Source organism: Orycteropus afer, unplaced genomic scaffold, assembly GCF_000298275.1.
Source record: "Orycteropus afer afer isolate SDZICR_OR568_19922 unplaced genomic scaffold, OryAfe1.0 scaffold00147, whole genome shotgun sequence".
Classification (NCBI taxonomy): domain Eukaryota; kingdom Metazoa; phylum Chordata; class Mammalia; order Tubulidentata; family Orycteropodidae; genus Orycteropus; species Orycteropus afer.
The window spans coordinates 2,517,507-2,533,952 of NW_006921734.1; the positions used below are offsets into that span (position 1 = coordinate 2,517,507).

Consider the following 16,446-nt stretch of genomic DNA (forward strand, 5'->3'; position numbering starts at 1 on the left):
TTAGAATGAAGTGGTTTAGAGATCAGCTACCATGCTAAATTATAAAGCTGAAGTAAAATTGCTAATGACATATCTAAGATAAGAAACAAGGTCAACCTCATATAATTGCTTTACTGAGTGATTTCAAAAATTAGCATTTATCTTCATAATCAGAAATATGATTAATAACTTTATATTAAGCAATATTGGAAAATGAGGATTTTAGGGGAAAACAATGTTCCTACTTGGTTATCTTCTCCTAGTCTCTTGAAATCAAAGTTCTTTGGACTGTTTTTGACACATGATAGGCACTTGGGAAATATTTGTTTAATGGATTAATGTCCATATTCGGAAAGATACTTTCTCTTCCTTATAAATGAAACTGGGAAGAGAGCTATTACATTGTGGGGAATTGCAGTCAATGTCATGAGACAAATGTATGTGAACTCTTGTGTGGAGAATGAATTTGCTCTGTAAACTTGCACTCAAATCACAATAAAAATTTAAAATAAGTAAATAAAATGAAACTGATGAGATAAAATTCTAAATAAAGCTTTTGTCAAAACTCTCAGAACTGCACACTGAAAAGGGTGAATTTTACTGGATTTAAATTATACCTTAATAAAAAATTCTAAATGAATATAATGCACATTGTATTGAATTGAACAGAAGCTGACTATTGGTATACTGATGAGGAATTTAGAAGTGAAATAATTCCATTCAATTAAACAAACATTGAAAAGTGCCCTTAAATCAAGAACCTCATGCATATGGCAGAACCTCAGCATGGAACTAGGAAATGGACATGACTGCTATAGTAGTGCTCTTTGAAGTGAGAGTCTTGGGAGGTTATGTACTAGAAATGAGTATTTTCCTACCAATTAGAGTGCATATGCTTTTAGGTATGTGTGTGAAGAGAATCATTAGCAGAGCAGCATTATTTGTATCAAGAAAATATAGCAATACAATATTTAGGAAATACAGACCAGGGCTTAGGGTCAGAGTTGCTGGATAGCCTCTCAATATAATCCAGTTTTTAATGTTACGTGTTTTAGATGGATGCTTTTTGAGTCAGAAGCCTTTAATGGGTACCCTATGAAGCACAATTCTGCCCTGACACACAAGGGATCTCCATGAGTTGGAATAGACTCAACAGCAACTGGTTTTTATTTGCCCTTAATGTGATTGAATTAATCTAAGACTGCTTTCAAAATAATTGGTTTGCAAAACTGGGCAGGTATTGTTTTTCTCATTTTGGGAAAATCCCTCCTCAATACTGTGCATGTCAAGATGAAAGAATTCTCATAATACCCAAGACACCTTGACATTGTCTCAGTTTGTTTCACTGTTAGACGACATGCCAAAATATTTTGATGTGAGTGAATTGAGGGTTTAGTTCATAATTGGGAAAATATCTCTTTGAGATATTTATATGCAGGTATATTAGGTCATTGATATCTAGATTATGGATAAAAACAATTATATTTTGGTAAAAAGGGTTACTTTTGTTTTTAAAAAAACTAAAAAGCATTTCGGTAATGTTTATATAAATAGATATCAAAGTTCAGTACATATTCACATGGCAGAACTTCAGATATACATATTATTCTTATTAACAATTATATTGGGCTTTTGACTCTGGAGTACATCGAGCACTAAAAGTCTCTTGTGGGTTCAAAGGTTCATTTATCATTGTAATCAGAATGAGCAGCCTATTCAGTTGGCTATTACGTCTAATGTTAGAAAATGGGTTTCAGAGGCCTGATTTTAGAAAGAACAATAACAAAGGTTTTCAAATCTTATTTTGATAAGTGTGCCCATTATCATTACAGGAAAAAGTAGTGAACATTTAGAGACTTTAAAAAATGATCTCCATCTCCTATAATTTTACTGAATGCTTTGGAGTTTGTTTTTTTTTTTTGTGACACAATGAAAGAATATAAGTAAGGCTGCTCTGGTTTGCTTAAGAGCTATTGAAATGGGAAAAAAGCCCACAGCATCCCACTATAATTTTTATTTTTTATGGCATCTCTCTTATAGAACACATCTATGGCTGAAAAGCTTTGATGGGGAAATTACTGTATGGCTTAAAATGCCAATTCACCTTTGTGATACTGTGAAAATAAAAGTAGAATTTCATCTAATATTGTGAATTGTAGTCTATGCTCTGATGATCATGCTTGCCTAAGGGTGTAGCCCAAGAACTGTCAGAGTAACAAATAGTGGAGTTCTAGTCTTTAAACCATCACTCATCAGTCAGTGTGTCATACTGTGGTAGCTTGCGTGTTGCTGTGATGCTGGAAGCTATGCCACTTGAAATTCCAGCAGGGTCACCCATAGTGGACAAGTTCAGCAGACCTTTTCAGACTAAGGGAAAAAATTAGCCACTGAAAACTTATGCTTAGTAGTGAATCATTGTCTGTCTGATATAGTGCTGGAAGATGAGCCCCTTGCATTGGAAGGCACTCAAAATATGACTAGGGAAGAGATGTTTCCTCAAAGGAGAGTTGACCTTAATGACGTGGATGGAGTAGAGCTTTCTGGAACTTCATTTGCTGATGTGGCATGACTCAAAATGAGAAGAAGCTGCTGCAAATGTCCATTAATAATCAGAATGTGGAATGTACAAAGTATGAATGTAGGAAAATTAGAAGTTGTCAAAAATGAAATGGAACACATAAAGATCAATACTCTAGGCATTAGTGAGCTGAAATAGACTGGTATTGACCATTTTGAATTGGACAATCATGTGGTCTACTATGCTAGGAATGACAAATTGAAGAGGAATGGTGTCATGTTCATTGTCAAAAGAACATTTTGAGATCTGTCCTGAAGTACATTGCAGTCAGTGATAATATCCATAAGCCTACAAGGAAGACCAGTTAATACTATTTTATTCAAATCACCAACCACTAAAGCCAAAGATGAGTAAACTGAAGATTTTTACCAACTTCTGCAGTCTGAAATTGACCAAACATGCAATCAAGCTGTATTGATAATTACTAGTGATTGGAATGCAAAATCTGGAAACAAAGATGCATCAGTACTTGGAAAATATGGCCTTGGTGATAGAAATGATCCTGGAGATTGCATGATAGAATTTTGCAAGTCCAATGACTTCTTCACTGAAAATACCTTTTTTTCAGCAACATAAACAGTGACTATACATGTGAACCTTTCCAGATGGAATACTCAGAAATCAAATCAATTACATCTGTGGAAAGAGGCAATGGAGAAGCTCAATATCATCAGTCAAGACAAGGCCAGGAGCTGGTTGTAAAATAGACCATCAAATGCTCATATGCAAGTTCAAGTTGAAGCTCAGAGCCAAAATACGACCTTCAGTATATCCCACCTGAATTTAAAGACCATCTGAAGAATATATTTGACACATTGAACACCAGTGATCAAAGACCAGATGAGTTGTGGGATGACAATAAGAACATCATACATGAAGAATGTAAAGTAAAATTTTTGCTGAATATAATTCAAGCCAGATTCAGAAGAGGAGGTGGAATGAGGGATATCATTGCTATTGTCAGATGGATCTTGACTGAAATCAGCGAATACCAGAAACACGTTTACCTGTGTTTGATTTATGTGTAAAGGTATTGACTGTATGAAGCATAACAAATTATGGATGACATTGTGAAGAATGACAATTCCAGAATACCTAATTGTGCTCATGAGGAGCCTGTACATAGACCAAGAGGCAGTCATTCGAACAGAACAAGGGGATACTGGATGGTTTAAAATCAGGAAAGGTGTGCATTGTGTTTCATCCTTTCACCATGGTTATTCTGTCTGTATGCTGGACAAATAATCCAAGAAGTTGGACTATATGAAGAAGATAATGGCATCAGGATTGGAGGAAGACTAATTAACAACCTGTGATACACAGATGACACAAGCTTCCCTGCTGAAAGTGAACATAACTTGAAGCACTTATCAATGAAGATGAAAGATAATAGCCTTCAGTATGGATTATACTGCAATATAAAGAAAATAAAAATCCTCACAATTGGACCATTTGAAAACCCTATGGGTTTCTGTCTGTAGGGTCTCTATGAGTTGGAATCAACTTCTTCCTTTAATACCATTGGCTCTTGATCACATCTTCCCTCTTGAAATGGTTGAAGGTCAACCAGTTCTTTTTGATACAGTGGTTCTGTAGGATATCAAAGTGCTGACCTTTTGGTTAGCAGCTGAGTGCTTTAACCTCTGTGACATTAGGGCTTCTTTCCACTTACATTTTTTAAAAAGCAAATCCATTACCAATAAATGAAGACCGGAGTTGTAAGAGATTGCATTCTACTTGGATCCACCAACAACACCCATGGAAGCAGCACTCAAGGAATCAGAGGATGAATTGCACTGGGCAAATCTGCTGCAAATGACCTCCTTGTTAATAAGCAAAGATGTCACTTTGAAGTCTAATGTGCACCTGACCCAAGCCATGGCATTTTCACTAGCTTCATATGCTGTGGAAGATGGACAATGAACAAGGAAGACTGAAGAAGAAGTGATGTATTGGAACTGTGGTGTTGGTGAAAATACGGAAAATACCATGGATTGGCAGAAGAAAGAATAAATCTATCTTGGAGTAAGTGCAACCAGAATGCCCCTTAGAAGGAAGAATGACCAGACTTTGTCTTGCATACTTTGGTCATATTGTCAGAAGGGACCAGTCCCTGAAGAAGGATATCATGCTTGTTAAAGTAGAGGGTCAGAGAAAAGGGGAAGACCCTCACTGAGATGGATTGACACTTCATCCAACAATGGCTGCAATGATGGCTCAAGCATAGCAAATATTGTAAGGATGGTACAGGACTGAGCAGTGTTTTCATTTTGGTGTGCATAAGGTCACAATGAGTTGGAGCTGACCCAATGGCACCTAACAACTAAAGCAACAACAGTCTTCAAAAATATAGAATGATGGCAATCATAAAGCAAATTAGGAAAAAACAAAAACAAAAATAACCCAAACCCACTACTGTCTAGGGGATTCAGATTCATTTAAAAAAAAAAAAAAAACAAAACCCATTGCCATCGAGTTGATTCCAACTTGTAGTGGATAGAGTAGTACTGCCCCATATAGTTTTCAAGGCTATAAATCTTTATTAACACAGATTGCCTCATCTTTCTCCCACAGAGTGGCTGGTGGGTTCAAAGTGCCGACCTTTTGGTTAACAGTTGAGTGCTTTAACCTCTGCGACACCAGGGCTCCTTTCCATTTACATTTTTGAAAAACAAATCCATTGCCATCCAGCTGATTCCAACTCATGGAGACCCTACGGACAGAAACCCATAGGGTTTCCAAGTCTGCATATCTTTACAGAAGCAGACTGCTTCATCTTTCTCCCATGGAGCAGATGGAGGGTTTGAAATGCTGATCTTTTGGCTAGCAGTGGAATGTTTTTACCATTGTGCTACCAGAGCTACTTATACTTATATCAACAAAGAACGCAAACTCACTGCTGTTGAGTTGGATCCGACTCATAGCGACCCCTCCTTGGGTTTCTGAGGTGGTATCATTATGGAAGTAGATTGTCCAATCTTCCTTCCGAGAAGTGGCTGGTGGGTTTAAACCACCAGCCTTCTGGTTAGCAGTCAAATACCTTAGGGATTATGCCACCAGAGCTTCCTACACTTACATAGTAGGTACTTAATACAAACTCATTGAAATGAAGTGTATTAAATGTTGTAATACTTGCCTTTAATTAAATATATTTAAATATATTTGTATGTTTTCCCTTCTAGGAGCATGAAGGCCTAAAAAGAAAATTTAACCATCTAGTTAGCAGCTGAGCACTTCAACCACTGTGCCATAAGGCTTCCATACAAATTAGAATAGGAACTAACGTTTGTTTAGCACTTACTATGCTCTTGACACTTTATTGGAGCTTTTTCCATTTGTTGTTTTTTTAGAAAATAGATGACCTTATCAAAAATAGGCAATTGTCTGGCCATTGATCATTTGAAACAGGTTCTGTACTTATTTTGTTAGCACTTATCTTAAAATGGATTGTTACAGAGAAGACAAGCCTGGGCTTGTGGAAGGAGACCCAGTTCTAATTTCCAATTTCTCCCAAATTTCAAGTAGAATCAACTGTTTAAATAATTTTAGCAAGTAATTCTGGAGATTCATTTTTGTCTTTCTGACCCTGTCAATGCAGATATCTATTGGCAACATAGAGTTTTAAACAGTACATCTGCAGCCAAAGAAAACTGAAGCACTTTGCACCAAAGTTTTCAAAAAATATAAAGCTCTAATTAGAAGCAAGCAATACCACCACTAGACAGACATGTCACAACACTGCGTTTACAGGATGCATCACCCACTCACTGTAGTAGGCCCTAAGTCCTACCCCTAAATTTTAATACTTTCGGTTCCATATACGTTGTAACCTTCTCTATAGGTTGCTAAATTCTGGGTATTCTGCGAGGAAGTTGGGTTAAAAGTCTGTGCACTCTTTGCCACCTTCATTCTCTTCGCTTCTGCCCTGGACTTGTAACAGAACTCTACCAAAGCCACCAGCATTGCCAAGCCCAAGCCGCCAACCAGTATGTAGAAGACGCCTGCTACGTTGCTGAGGCTCAAGGCACTCGTCTTGTCCTGGAGGGGGATAAAGATACTTCAGTTAACTGTGGAAATGTCACATCCCAAAGGTAAAAGAACACATGATATCAACCAATTAAAACAAATGCACAATTTGTCTTGAAATTGTTTACATGTATAAGTCACTGATGTTGGTTTATGGATTTCAACATAAAGCTTATAGCTTTTGGGAAAAGTGAAATTATGATAATTGCCAGTAATTGCATTCAATAAAATCTGTAATATTTTATCATTATTAAATATGCAATGAAACCATTATACTTAGCCTTTTATAGAATGTATATATTTATATAAGGGCAGCAGAAGAGGGCTTATTATTGATAAGTTTGAAATTGACCATATTTAAAATCCAATTACATGAGAAGGGGACCTCATTTGCTTTGCTTCCATTAAAACATACTTTTAATTTTTGAAATTTCTCCTGAATAAATCTAGCTTCACTTTTACTGCTTAAGGAACTAATGGTCTTCAAGCTAGTAATTTCACGTTTTCTTTTATTATTACATTTGCACATATATACAAATACTATGCTAGATGTACATATTATTTGTTCTTTCAGTTGTATCTTTATGGAAAACTCATGAAAAAGTGTCACTTTTATATATTATATACTATTTCGGAGTAACTATATATACATTTTATTTAGATGGCTTTTTAAAGTAACTTTTAAAATACATAAGTTACCCTGGTCATTTGGGAAATAATTATTTATGTATGGCCAGAATTATAGCTATTTTTATTGATTTAGAAATACATCCCCACTTAGTAATACTTAATCAGTTCATATTTTAGACATATTTTTCTTCAAAGCTTTAGTATATGTATCATATAACAGTAAGTTCAGACAGAGCCAAGCACATGATTAAAAGATATTGAAATTGTAACTGGAATTCAGAATTTTTTTTGTTTTACAAATTATAAATATGTTTATTATATAACACTATTTGAAGAGGTATTTTGGGTGGCCTATCTACAGGATGCCCTGTGGCATCATCTTCTCAGCAGTATGTTTTGTAGAAAATGTGATCCAGAAGTTTACATAGTTTTATTAGGAGTGTGTTTAAGGGATGCATTATACACTCTGTCCACTTAGCCATGACATCAGGTAACCGGGCGAAAAAACTTAGGTTAACTTCATTTTTTAGAAAAAACTTATGCTTCTGCTTTATGTAAGGATTTGAAATGACTATTTTATTATCTGTGCCAAGCTCCTCTCATTCCACTCTGGTTCAAAGGCTAACAGAAGTCTTAAAATAAAGAGATAAACTCTGAAAAAGGATCAATTAACCTAACTTTATCCCTTCCTTAGACTAATTGAGCCTCTCCTATTTAAAATAATCACTTACTTAATGTCTTAGAATTCTAGCCCCCTTTTTTTTTTTTCCTTTCTAAGAAGATAACAGAAAAAAAAGAATAAAAGAGAATACCAAGAATTCTCAAGTATGGCTTTCAGGGATTGCTGCTATGTTCTATTAACTTGCACAAATATTTAGACTCACTGTTAAACTTGTTTCCTGTTTTTGGCTTTAGAATAAACATGTAACTGTTTTTAACACTACTTTTCATTTGAACTCAACAGCATCATTCTAAAACAGTTCGTGCAGCCGAGATTTCAGAACTTGAGGATATTACTCATAAGCGTTGATTTATTTATTAAAGTAATTATGATTGGAAGAATAGAGTTGGAAGGTTCACTCTGTTTATCTGTCAGCACAGAAATATAATAGGGCCTCTTCAAATTTCAAAAGTGGAGTGCTTGGCAATATCATGACGAAAGACTGAATACACAGTTATTTCATATTTAAAATTGTTTTCTGGTCATTTTCTCATTTCCTGTTCTGTGAATATATAAGCTCTTGAAATAATAGATCCCATGGTTTTTGCCTCCTAAACAAATAAACAAATGACCCAACCATAAAACATTCTACTTTTATTGTGGTACGTGAGTTTAAGAATAATATAAGTGCTTTTATCATTTTATATTTTGCAGTTAATTAAAGTTTACTCAAAATACTTTATATTAGGGGAGCAGGTTGCAATTTCCTGAAAAGAGAGTCCCTGTGGCGAAAATTTATAATATTAACTTTAAATTTAAGCAGTGGCTGAGTATATAGAGAAATGTTCGGTTTTTTACGGTTTCCATACACTGTTGATAATTGCTCCCGTTTACTGCTTTGTGAACACAAGAGGAGGCCCCGAACTGCAGCGACTGACCTTGCTTCCAGAGTCCTTGGGTCCACATTCACCTTTATCGTACCACCATTTGTTTTTCAGCTTGTCTAAGACGCCTGCCTCACTGAGTTTCAAAACGGCAAGGTTTACAGGAGTTCTTCACGTGGAAAATAACATAAATAACATTATATATGTTATTTTATGTTATTCAAGTAAAACTACATTAGAATCGCATGGCAAAGTGACAGAGCAGAGGCCACAGTAGGTGCTATGTCTTGTACTGTAGGCCCAGGTTTAGAAACAGACATAAAACTGGGGCCTGCTCCATCGCTTTAGGTAACAGGCACATACTGCTAGGGAGGATTTTTAAATAAAATGTATGCAATTACTGTGAATCCAAAACTATTGGCTTGGGTTGGGTTTCTTGCACGTCTACGATTTTCCTCAACGTAACTGTAGACACAGTTGAAATAGAGAAGCTCATATTTTACCCCCTTTCATAATTAATGGAAGTGGCTGCAGGTTGACAGACAGACTTTAATAGAAGCTAGACAGGACTGATTTCATTTCTTACATGCATTTGATTCAGCTAGTGGAACTTAACTTTATGCTATGAAGGCATGTCTACGGTATCCATCACCTCACTGACTCCTTAACTGCTCTCAGCCAGGACCTAACTGAAAGAGCAGGATTTTGGTGTTCCCAGCAAAGGTCTCACATGTGAAAGATCTTTATAAGACAAACATGCACAATATTATTTTAAAGTATAATCTCATGTTGATGTTCTCCTTCTGAATGGCAGTATTCAACAGAAATAATATCATCAAAAGTAATTTTCATCTGCCATATTAATATACCGTAAGTATAAGATGAAGTTATTATAGTATATTCTACAAATTCTTACCAGGGTGACCAGGATTTTTTCTGAATAGGTAAACTGTCTCTCCCTATAAGGTCCCATGTTTCTTTTCTATAGTCTTTGGTTCCTTTGATAAAAATACTGTATTAGGACTTTCAGGGAGGAAGTGTCAGTAATCATCCAGTATTAATTCTTCCAGTTTTCATGCCCACATTAACTTCAGTGTGTATAATCTAAAAGCTGGGAAGATGGATGGGAAGCAGTAACTCCTAGGATTTTTTGTTGTTATTATTTTTGTGGGTTTTTTTTTTTTTTTTTCTTTTAAAACTTTCAGAGAGAGACTCACTTCATTCCTTTGGACGTTGCTAAGGCTGCCATCTCTTTGCTGGTCTTATCTCCTAATGGCCTTCTTCTAGGAAATGTAAGTGTATTGGTAGGAACACCAGTTCTTTGGTTCCATGGTATTAATTCCATAAATTTATCTACACAGTTAGTAATGCATTAATGATCATGATCACTAACATTTATTAAGGACTTACTATGTGTCAGGCACTTTTAAAAACATTTTATATGTTTAATTACTATTGACATCTGCATTTTACAGACAAGGAAACCAAGAACCAGAGAGACTGGTAACTAATCTGGAATCATAAAGTTAGGAAGTAAGTGAGTCAGGATTTTTAACAGTCTGACTTCATAGTTCATGCTATTTAAAAACATTAACAACTGAAGACTCAGGAGATGAGGTTTCTTATTAACTGAGTTTTTTGGTTAACAGTTAAGCTGAGAGCCTCTTTTTTTTTTTTTTTTTTCTTACACACTTGGTTCTGAAAAAAGTTTCTAATATATAAATTTTCCTTTTTGTATTTCTAGTTTCTGAATACAATTTAATTTTTTAATCAACGTTTTAAGATCTTACTATAGTTTAGTTCCACTGTTCCATTTAAAAGATAATGTGAAATTGCCATGATCCCAGAATATTTTGCTTAAATTGATTTTTGGATTAAAATTGAGCATGAGCTTGATTTAGGTTTTGGGTAAACTGAGGATTCTGGTTAATTGAGGTGTTGGTTGATTTAGTCCAGTTAATCCAGGTTCTGCTAATTTTGCAGCTCTTTCCCAACTCCCACCATTTATGAATAGATTGTTACAAAAACACCCTTTTACCGATTGGCGTGTGAACCATGAAATCCCTGAAAGCAAAGCCACATCTTGCTCATCTTTGTAAAACAGGCATTACCAGCGTTATCTGCTTTAAACTAGTGTTCTGTAAAATAGCTAAAATTAATATTTTAAACGCAGAACAATCTTTTCCATAGAACTGATACTACAAGGGTTTTAGGTCTCCGGGCTAGCTCGCCTGTCGGTAAATTATTTGAGCCTATGATGGATTTCTTGAATGGGATGAGGTGGAAGGAGAAGACCTTGATGCTGAACACAGAAGACATGAAAGAGGAGCGTTCCCTTCCAGTTTCTTCTAGAAGGGACAGTTGAAGACAATATTGTGAATTAGATGCAGACTGCTTTTAATTTACCCCTCTCCTTTCTAAAGTCTTTCTCCGCTTACTCCCTCCACCTTCCTCCTTGCTTCTTTGTCCCTTTTGCTATTCACTCCAATGCCGTAGACTGGATTTACAGGTTAAGATTAGATTGGCATTTTAAATATATGCTATGTATTATAAACCAAAGGAGCCCTGGTGCTGCAGTAGTTAAAACACTTGGCTACTAATCAAAAAATCCGCAGTTTGAACCCATTAGGTGCTCCACGGGAGATATGTGTGGCAGTCTGCTTTCATAAATATTACAGCCTTGGAAACCCTACAGGGCAGTTCTACTCTGTCCTATAGGGTCGCTATGAGTCAGAATTGACCAGATGGCAATGGGTTTTATTATTGACTGAACTAAATATTCCACTGGTGGAATTCCACACAGTGATCTGGGAATTCATTACTGGGAGATTCTTCAAGAGTCAGTTTTCAAACCTTAGTGGTTTCTGTTTACTATAACAGTTTTATTCTTTTCTACTTTTTTTTCCTGATATGAATGCATATTTTCTGTGGTAATTCTGGACCTTATTCTTGTATCAGTTTTCATGCTACCCTCTCGTGAAGGGGTATAGGCCATATATAACATACTTTAAAGTCAGGAATGGGCTATATTCTTCATAATGCTAACTTGAAAACCAGAGATTTTATGATCAAATATATTTACTAGAGAATATGTTATTTGGTAATCACACTTATAAAATGATTGTTACATAAATATATACATCCAAGAATATAGATATTTTTATATACTTGGAGAATAAGCTACAAAACAAATATTAAAAAATCAACAATTTTGTGTATATTATTAGCACTATGGGGCATTGATGGTTACAGGTACTGCCCAAACTTCTGACTAGAACCAGGATTACATAACTCACTAAAATTTGGCATAAAATTTTGTCTACAATTTGAGTTCAAACTGAACGACATTAATCAAAGGAGAAAATGTGTTTTAGACACTGCAATCAAGATATTAAAACTGGTCCATTGTCAATTAATAAATTTCTATGATTTTGTTCACAAGAATGAGTACACATTTCTTATGACCTTAAAAAAAAGATTACCCTCCTCAATAATATTAACACTATTGAAGGAGCAAGTTTTCAAACAGAGACAAATTCTTGTCCCCCAAATCACACCTTTCCATTTGGATTTATTTCATTTAAGATGTAGGACAATTTTCCTCATGTCTTCTACTAATTTTTTACATTTTATTGTGAAGCATCTTGGTTGAGGGCTACTCTGGTTAATGCCAATAGGTGAGTCTGTTCCTATTGTTGTCTCGTCTATCCTGCTTCATCACGACCTTATAGGATACAGTAGAATTGTCCCTTAAAGTTTCCTAAGCTGTAATCTTTAGAGAAGCAGGCTGCCACACTCCCCCCAACACCCTCACCCATGGAGTAACTGGTGGGGTCAAATCATTTAGCTTTTGGTTACCATCCAGCTCTTTAACCATTGTACCACCAGAGCTCCTTAATGCATGGTCATGCTGTGTTATTGGGGTGCTGCCATAGTGGCTCTAAATAGTTCAGTTGTTGGCTATATTAGATCATAACATCCTTGAGGGAAAGGACAGGGGTCTTTCTCTTTTTATTCCCCACAGGTATTGGTACCTTTTCTGGTTAAGGTGGGAGTTTAATAATTTCCTGCTGAGTGGAAAACTGGAGATGTTCTCCCTCGCACAATCTTGTGGGTGAATTGTCTTCTTATAGGAGGTTTTTGAATTATGATGTTGGCAAAGAATATTGAATATACCATTGACTGCCAAAAGAATGAACAAATCTGTCTTAGGAGAAGTACAGCCAGAATGCTTCTTAGAAGCGAGAATGGTCAGATTTTGTTTCTCATACTTTGGTCATGTTATCTGGAAGGATCAGTCCCTGGAAAAGGATATCATGGTTGGTAAAGTGGAAGGCCAGCAAAAAGAGGAAGATCCTCAATGAGATGGATTGACAAACTTGCTCCAACAATGGGTTCAAACATAGCAACAAGTGTGAGGATGGCACAGGACTGGGTAGTGTTTTGTTATGTTGTACATAGGGTTGCTATGAGTTTAAACTGATGGCACCTAATGACAATAATAGGAATTTTTCACATGTAGTATGAGCTTTCTTTCTTTTTTTCTGCCTTAGATGAATTACTGTGAGGAAAGTTAATTTTCTCCTACCAAAATCCTGTATTTGAAAATCAGGCAACACAAGATTTCAGTGTACTTGTGCTGAGATGTCTGAACATGCTTGTTTTTCTTATACTGGAGTTGTCTCTTCTGCTCTGGTTTCACACTCAGCCAAAGCCAGCTGCATTCTCCAAATAAGTATTTTTCCTCCTTATTTTATCTCTTTTGAGGCAGAACAAGCCAATGGAAAGAGAGAAGTAACTTTAAAAAGAAATCAGTCACCTGTACAGTTGAAATGAAATATTAGAAAGTATAAAAGCTTCTGAAGAAAAGGAAAAGGCAACAGCTGCCTCCTGGTAATTTACTTTGATCTAGCTTAGGTCAGGCCATTTAAAATAACTCCTTTCATTACGAGTTCAGAGTAGGTCATTATTAATATTTTGATAACACTTGAGCTCTGGTGGCATAGTGCCTAAGGTATTTGACTGCTAACCAGAAGGCTGGTGGTTCAAACCCACCAGCCACTCCTCGGAAGGAAGGTTGGGCAATCTACTTCTGTAGTGATACTGCCTCGGAAACCCAAGGAGGGGTCGCTGTGAGTTGGATCCGGCTCGACGGCAGTGCATTTGGTTTGGTATTAGAAAATTACTTATTAAGATTTTTAAGTTACTGGATATAATTTTTTACTTCATGTTTGGCAAAAGTAATGTACATCACATCAGGAATATCAATCAATTTGATTTTTGAAAACTGGAAATTTAGATTTATCTTTATTCTTTTGGACAACAAATATTTACTTGGTCTATTATATACCAGAGAATATGCTGGATGGCACAAGCAGATCAGAATGGAATGAAAGTGTCTAATGCCTCATTTAAATAAATTAAAATGATTTTTTGAATTATAGTGATTTTTTCCCTAATAAGTGTATACTTTGGCTTACATAAACTAACATAGGACTTCATTATTAATTTTCATAGAAAATTTTATGTGTCAAGTAGTGTTATGCTATTCTTATATTGAAAACAAAATTTTTCTGATGCAATAGAAGATTTTCATTTTTCTTTTCTCTGGTGGTATTATGGCATTGTGTGTTACATTTAGAATTTGCATGGAGGAAATGTTAGATTATTAATGAAAACTTGAATAACTTTCTCTGTACATATACATATATTTCTATTTTTATGGAAACTATCAGAAAATTGTAGGAAAGTTAGGGCTCCAAAATACAAAAAAATTACTCTTTAAGAAAACAATGGATCATGCCTAGAATGGAGGTGCCTAGGAGGTCACACAAAGGGCGATGGCCCCAGAAGGATCCAGAGCACTTCTTTCTGGCCTCTCCTTGTTGTTCTCTTTCATAACTCAGATTCTTTCTTGGAATCATCGGAAGGATGATCATGATTGAGGAAACCAAGGATTGGACCCACACTATTCTCTTGTCCCTTATCTTTCACGCCTTCTTGGTGGCCAGGAAATTCACTTGGCAAAGTTTGTGCTTCCTTCTCCTGAAGTAGGAGCTCCGGTGGTGTAGTGTCTAAGGCATTTGACTGTTAATCAGAAGGCTAGCAGTTCAAACCCACCAGCCATTCCTCGGAAGGAAGATTGGGCAGTCTACTTCTGTAGATATACTGTCTCAGAAACCCAATGAGGGGTTGCTATGAGTTGGATCCAACTCAAAGGCAGTTTTTTTCTTTTTTTTTTTGTCTGCTGAAGTAGGACTTGTTATGAGCTAGAAATACATTAGTGAGTGGAATTGGAAAGGATTTAATTAGGTTGAGGAGTCCCTGATTGGTGCAAACTGTTGATGCTCTCAGCTCCTAACCAAAAGATTGGAAGATTGAGACCACCCAAAGGTGCCTAAGAAGACAGGCTTGGTTATCTACTTCCAAAGAGGAAGCCATTCTTCCCTATAGAGCACAGTTCTACTCTGACACCCACTGGCACACTAAAATTGAAGTATTGTACTGTGAGTCGGTGGCTGATAGAGAAAGTTTATAGCCCAACCAAGAACCTGAAGATATGCAGAATTTCTTGTTTTGGACAAATCTTTAGATTTTAAAACAAAGATAAGAGTATAAAGTTTACATGTTTCATAATTCTTGCATACTAATCAAAAGAAATAGCTCAGAACTTTTCCATCTGTGGATTGTTTCCTTTAAGTCTATGAACATTGCTCTGTAGTTAAGTTCCTGGGACTTTAGGTAATAATTTCTGTTAATTATATTCCTTTTCATATATTTTTTTCCTTTAGTCACTGCTAAGAAATTAAAAAAAAATACATTTTATGAAGCTGGGGATATATTATGGATGAACTGAAGGCAAAACTGAGTTAGTTTTGCTTTCGTAGACAAATCATTTAGTAGTTTGACCCATTGGTGGGAGGCAAAAATGCCTAGCTCACATGACTATCTTTGATTTGTTATTTAATTTTAACAGAAGCCTGAGAGTCTTAGACGGAGAAATGACTTCCTGGCTGGTATTCTAGATAGGTCTGAGTAGAATTAATTTATTGCTGCTACTTACAAGCATTCACTAAAAGCTTTGGCCCAGCATTGGAGATGAAAACAAGATGAGACTTACCCTCACTGCTCTCCCTCCTCTCTTCACTAGAAGTTGGAAGTTGTTCTCTTTCAAGAAGTTGCAGTCCTTCATGTTTTCCAAAACCAAGGTTCACAGAACTATGTCTGATCTATAGCCTCTTCAAAGCCAGCAATTTCCAGTGAATATTTCAATTAGGTTTGTAGTGTGACCCCAAATTTATAACAGTTGCAAATATTTTTGCTTTGACAGTAATCGCATACTTAACCTTGGGAGGGGACTTGACCAGCAATTCTGGTGGCATTATTGGGTGCAAACCATGAGTCTCCCAGCAGATGCACCTATTACTTTACATACTGTTTACCCGCTTTTGGTGACATTGAGGCTAACCTTGGAGTCACCTCCCCCGCTGCCACATTCTCCTTTGTCGTACCACCATTTGTTTTTCAATTTGTCCAAGAGGCCTTGTTCATTCAGTTTTAAAACTGCGAGGTTAACAGCATTTCTTGAAACGATAAAACATATTTTGTAAGAAACTGCACAGCTGTTAAGATGTTAGAAGGAATGAGGACTTAAGCTCTTTTATAAGCTTCTCCCAGATGCTAAATAA

The 16,446-nt window shown here is 36.0% G+C and overlaps 1 protein-coding gene across 1 annotated transcript in view; it reads right to left on the reverse strand.

The window, feature by feature from the left end:
• GRIA4 (glutamate ionotropic receptor AMPA type subunit 4) overlaps positions 1-16,446 on the reverse strand; it is a 503,661-nt gene that overhangs the window by 1,309 nt on the left and 485,906 nt on the right. The window contains exons 14-15 of the mRNA XM_007945995.1: positions 16,227-16,341; positions 6,461-6,595 (exon numbers count right to left, since the gene is read on the reverse strand). Coding sequence (XP_007944186.1) covers positions 6,461-6,595; positions 16,227-16,341 — 250 coding nt within the window. The remainder of the gene's footprint in view (positions 1-6,460; positions 6,596-16,226; positions 16,342-16,446) is intronic.